Source organism: Geotrypetes seraphini, chromosome 16, assembly GCF_902459505.1.
Source record: "Geotrypetes seraphini chromosome 16, aGeoSer1.1, whole genome shotgun sequence".
Taxonomy (NCBI): Eukaryota; Metazoa; Chordata; class Amphibia; order Gymnophiona; family Dermophiidae; genus Geotrypetes; species Geotrypetes seraphini.
Window position 1 is genome coordinate 22,727,144 of NC_047099.1, and position 6,000 is coordinate 22,733,143.

The 6,000-nt window shown below is 43.9% G+C and overlaps 1 protein-coding gene across 4 annotated transcripts in view; it reads left to right on the forward strand.

Annotated features, from left to right (window-relative positions):
* Positions 1-3,090, forward strand: part of LOC117350546 (beta-galactoside alpha-2,6-sialyltransferase 1-like) — a 48,198-nt gene extending 45,108 nt beyond the window's left edge. For all 4 annotated transcript variants that reach the window (XM_033924860.1, XM_033924862.1, XM_033924861.1 and 1 more), the window contains one exon: positions 2,576-3,090. In XM_033924860.1, the coding sequence (XP_033780751.1) occupies positions 2,576-2,832 (257 nt within the window). In that variant the 3' untranslated portion in view covers positions 2,833-3,090. The remainder of the gene's footprint in view (positions 1-2,575) is intronic.
* Positions 3,091-6,000: the final 2,910 nt, after the last annotated feature.

Below are 6,000 nucleotides of genomic sequence, written 5' to 3' on the forward strand. Positions count from 1 at the left end.
GGTGAGGTGTTTCTAATGGTGGTGGTGGTGGCAGCGTGTCAATGTGTTGAGAGGAAGAGGTGGTCTGGGAAATTCTGCTGAGCAAATTCCGGGCCCATTTCCACCCCCCAGTTAGTCCACTCCACTTAACTGGTTCACACACTGAGTGGGTCTTTGGGTGTTGTGCCTGGATAGTTGTTTTGGGATCTCTTCCAGTGGTTTGTCAGTATCTCCTTGTGGTCCAAGGAAGGAAACTTTGTTAACCTTAGTATTGACCTTCAGAATATGTTTGTAACAGCGTTGCTTGTGTGGCATTAGGCTATGTAGTGATCGAAAGGAAAAAAACAAACCTTTGCACATTTTTGCACTATATGGTGGGTGTATGAGGAGATTCACATTTCCTGCACAGCTAAGTCCTTGTGAAGTTACCTTGTTCTTTTTGTATTTGACATCTAGCAAGGTCTCTGTTTGGAAGGAAAGATCTAAGCTTAAAAATGAAGTGGCCAGAAGTTATGGTAAAAGCAGATAGCGTTGCTGATTTTAAGAAAGGTTTGGACAAATTCCTGGAGGAAAAGTCCATAGTCTGTTATTAAGACATGGGGGAAGTGTCTGCTTGCCCTGGATCGGTAGCATGGAATGTTGCTACTCTTTGGGTTTTGACCAGGTACTAGTGACCTGGATTGGCTACCATGAGAATGGGCTACTGGGCATGATGGACCATTGGTCTGACCCAGTTAGGCCATTCTTATGTTATGTTCTCATCTGTAGGGGCCTTTGTTTTCACTTTTTATTTTAATGTATTTTTTTTCTGGGAACTTATCAGTGTTTTTTATAATGGAAGAGAATTAATGTGTGTGGAATGGGAGGGGGGGTAACTAATTTCTTCAGCTAAATTATTAAATCCACCTCAACCAGACATAGGAGAACTCACGCACCATTCACACACCCTCCAACCAAAAACGTCAAAAGAAAAAAACTGTTCGACAATCTCCTAGCCATTCGAGCTGCAACACTCGACCCCCCAACTCTACAACCTATTGACCTCGACCACAGACTACAAAACCTTCAAAAAAGAAATAAAAACCCTTCTATTCAAAAAACACATAAAACCGAACTAACACAATCAGAACTGTCCCAAGCATCACCTGCAACTACTCCATATGTACTTCTGATGTCATGACAATTCAGACATAATTTATGTTATGTTTGGAATAATGGTTACATATATGAGGTTCAATAAAAGAAAATTTTCAGTGCCTGTTTCTATTATGACCATTTACGGTATTTTTCATGGTTATTACAAAAAATATTTTTTTACATGGTGGGGTGTCAAAAAATGATGAGCCCCGGGTGCCACATACCCTAGGTACGCCACTAGGGGATGGGATCTGGGGCAGAGCTTGGGTGGGCCTAGGGAGGTCTGTGGTTAGGGTACTCAGTTGATATTTGTTAGATTTAGGGGGCACTTAGCTTGAAGTAGTTGAGAAACACTGCTGTAAGCCATCAGCTGCCAGTGCCTCTCCCTCTCTCCGGCCCTCTTCCCTGCTGGCACGCCCTACTGGCATCTCAGGGCCCATCTGGAGGGCCTCTGCACATGCACGGATGTCAACGTGCCTCAAGTCATGGCCACTACCTTCTGGGTGCCTCAAGTCATGGCCACTACCTTTAGTGTGCCTCGGCTCGAGAAAGTGTGAGAGACACTGCTCTAGGAGAGGGGCATTTCCAAACACATTCTTTTCACCTACCGAGAAATGCCCTTGTCCTTCAAGCATGTGGCTCGTTTTTCCATCTATTTCCCCCTTTCTGCCACGAACTCGTTAGAGAGGCATAAAGTATCAGAAAATAAGCCAAAATGATGATGAAGGCCGCCTCAGAGGTGTCTGAGGGCTGCCATTGGCCCCCGAGCCTAGCACTCAAGAATAGTAAGCTCAGTGGCGTAGTAAGGATAGAAGGGGTGCCATCTTGGTGGGAGCGCTGATACCCGTCCTCCTTTCTATCCTCCCCCACTATTGCACGCACACGCCGCTTCCTTTCCACCGTATCTTTTTAACACTCCCAATGCAAGCAGCAACCGCAACCTGCTGCTCGAGCCAGCGTCAGCTCTTCCTCTGACATCACTTCCTGGACCCGTGTCTAGGAAGTGACCGAGGAAGAGCCGACGCTGGCGCGAGCAGCAGGTTAGAGAGGTATGGGGGAAGGGATGGGGCACACACATGCGGCGGAAAGGTACGGGGAAGGAGCGGGTGGGTGGGGGGGCCAAGGAAGAGGGCAAGGGGAGAAGCACCAGTGCCCCAGGCATCTCTCACCCTCACTATGCCACTGAGTGAGCTAGCGGCTAGTTTAAGTGTTCAAAGAATTTTACCTGTCTGTATTCTTGTCTAATTTTGCCGCCTTCTATTATAATTATACCGAGAGAGATGAAGATATATTTGGAATAAAAGGACTGCACCATTTGTTAGTATCACCTATCCTGGCTTTTAAACTATTTCTTTTGCCAAGTCATCTCTTCAGCTGTCCATCCGTGCTGTGTTCATGTTTTACATATATCTGAATGGGGTTTTCTTGATGACGTCTTGCTCTGCTTGCCTCTCTTCAGGTTCCTTATTGATGATGTCTGTCTGTGAACAAGTCCATATTTATGAGTTTCTGCCCTCCAGGCGGCAAACGGACACGTGTCATTACTTTGAGAAGGTCCAGGACACGGCCTGTACACTGGGAGCATATCATCCTCAACTGTTTGAGAAGAACCTGGTGAAGAGGATCAACCAAGGCTCAGACCTCGATATCTTCCAGTTAGGGAGGGTCACTGTGCCTGGTTTCCAGTCCTTGAACTGCAGTGGAGTTTCTTACTAAGGAAGGAAGCAGCGTCTGGAGCTGAACCCAAGCTGTGATACCTGCCGGGATGCTCTGGAGGCTGCAGCGATGGAAAGACTCACTTCCTGGTCATACATAATCCCTTCCAGGGATTAACGAGAATCATGACATTAATCTCTTTAACACCTAATACTAACAGGCTTTTGTTAAAGAGTGATAACAGTAATATTCCCTTCAAAGAGACAGATCTCAAGTGTCTGTGGTTAGAACCTTAGAGCAGTGATTCCCAACCCTGTCCTGGAGGAACACCAGGCCAATCGGGTTTTCAGGCTAGCCCTAATGAATATGCATGAGAGAGATTTGCATATGATGGAAGTGATAGGCATGCAAATTTGCTTCATGCATATTCATTAGGGCTAGCCTGAAAACCCAATTGGCCTGGTGTTCCTCCAGGACAGGGTTGGGAACCACTGCCTTAGAGCTAATCATAAGGAGTAACCTACATGCAGACTATCATCAGTCCTATTCATCTCAGTGGGAATATTATATTTAAAGATTTTTTATGTATATGTAAAATTTTTAAGAGCTTCTTTCGAATTTTAATTACAAAGTGTTCAATATAGTTGTTGCCCTATATCAGGGGTAGGGAACTCCGGTCCTCGAGAGCCCTATTCCAGTCAGGTTTTCAGGATTTCCCCAATGAATATGCATTGAAAGCAGTGCATGCAAATAGATCTGGATATGGAGAGGTTTAGGGATATGATGTATTCCGGAAAGGCATTTAAGATCTGGTGTTAACTGATCATAATAATTACAAGTCAAAGATCTTGATGCTTTTTTGGAGTGTGTTTCTGTTTCTCTCTATGCTTATTTTTATCTCTATTTTGTTTACTTTAATTATTATTTTAATTCTATCTTTAAATTATTTATTCATTACTTGTTGGAATATTTCATTTCTATCTCTATCTCTACCTCTGTCTTTTTATTTTTATTTTTCATACTGTTTCTTCAGGTACTTTAGTTAGATTGTGAGCCTTTGGGACAGTTAGGGAATTTCCAAGTACCTATCTTATTTATTTAGTTTTTATTTATTGTATCTTTAATGCGTCATTTTTGTAAACCGCTTAGAAACCTCACGGTTATTAGCGGTATATAAGAATTAAATTAAATCTCATGCATATTCATTGGGGAAATCCTGAAAACCCGACTGGAATTCGGCTCTCGAGGACCGGAGTTCCCTACCCCTGCCCTATATTAATTCAGTTTTCATTATCGATCAATCTTCAGTTAAAGCAATACAAAAGCGTGTTAGCATTAGGTGTTTTAGTGTGTTTCTTATAAACTTTTGAAGGGATTTGGATTCATCTCTTTAAACCAAGACACCTGGTTCCACAAATGAATGCGCGCGAGCTGCCTCTCTGTGTCACCCGGTTTCTATATTCACAGGATTAAATGTTGTCTTCAAAGGAGTGTACAGAAGTAACATCATTCCTCAGGAAAAGACAAATGTATATTTATGCCATTCCTCTGGCTCTTCTGCTTCCTCCTCCTGTGAGATGTACCATCCACTCCTGGCCATCGATGCTCAAGTAACACTGCAATAATGGTTGAGGCTCTGACAGATAATCATGGTATCAGCAAAATAGCACTACGCCAGTGCTGCAGGAACACTGCGCTAAGACTGGCACAGCTGCTCTGGCACTGGAGCACTGCATTTGAACTGGAGGAGCCTGTTTGCACTAGCGTGAAAGGTATTAATACTGAGGTAACACTGCATTAGCGCCGAAGTGTCAGGGCAAAAGCAAGCCAAGCAAATATGACCACAGCAGAAATAAAAGGCAGAACGCTTTCTACATGAGATGCACGCCATTTCCGCAAAAGCAATGTGCAATTCTCATACAGATCCCAACTATTAAATTAGAGAGCGCAGGCACATTTAAATGAATGTGTTTCGAGTGAAATTCAAAAAAATAAAGTAAACATACATAAGAACACATGAGTAGCCGTTCTGGGTCAGATCAATGGTCCACAGTGGCCAATCCAGGGTGCAAGAATATAAGATCATAAGAATAGCCTTACTGGGTCAGATCAATCAAGCCCAGTAGCCCGTTTTCACGGTGGCCAATCCAGGTCACTAGTACCTGGCCAAAACCCAAGGTGTAGCAATATTCCATTCTACTGATCTAGGGCAAGCAATGGCTTCCCCCATGTCTTTCTCAATAACAGACTATGGACTTTTCCTCCGGGAACTTGTCCAAACCTTTCTTAAAACCAGCTACGCTATCCGCTCTTACCACATCCTCCGGCAATGCGTTCCAGAGCTTAACTGTCCTCTGAGTGAAAAAAAAAATTTCCTTCAATTGGTTTTAAAAGTATTTCCCTGTAACTTCATCGAGTGTCCCCTAGTCTTTGTAATTTTTGACAGAGCGAAAAACCAATCCATTTGTACCCGTTCTACTCCACTCAGGATTTTGTAGACTTCAATCATATGTGACCATATTTTCCCGTTTTGAACGGGACTGTCCCATTTTTAGATCCCCTGTCTCTTTGTCCCCATACACAGCTTTGGGATGCTGAAATGTCCTGTTTTCAGAGAAAGCATCCTGAAGCTGTGCATGGGGACAACAGGACAGGCGATTGCGGAGCCTGGGCTCTCTCCCTGATTCCCCACCGCCAACGCAGCAATAGGGCCAGGCCAGGCGAATGCAGTGACTGCACAACAACCGGCCCAGAAGCCTTCTCCCTGATGTCAATTCTGACGTCGGAGAGGAAACATAGAAACATAGAAGATGACGGCAGAAAAGGGCTACAGCCCATCAAGTCCGCCCACTCTGCTTACCACCCCCTGTCTATGCCCTAATGACCCAATTTCCTTATCTTGACCTTCGTAGGGATCCCACATGGGTATCCCACATGGGCAAATAAATAAAACAATTCAGAAATCATTCGCAGTCATGAGAAATCTGAGACAAGTCCGAAAATTCTTTGAAAGAACACAATTCCAACTTATAGTACAATCCCTAATACTAGGTATATTGGACTACTGCAACATCCTCTTCCTTCCTTGCCCTGTAACCACGATTAAACAACTCCAAACAATCCAAAATACAGCTTTGAGACTCATCTACTCATTGAGAAAACATGACCACATCACTGAAGCCTTCATCAACTCACATTGGCTTCCAATCCAAGAAAGAATCCAATTCA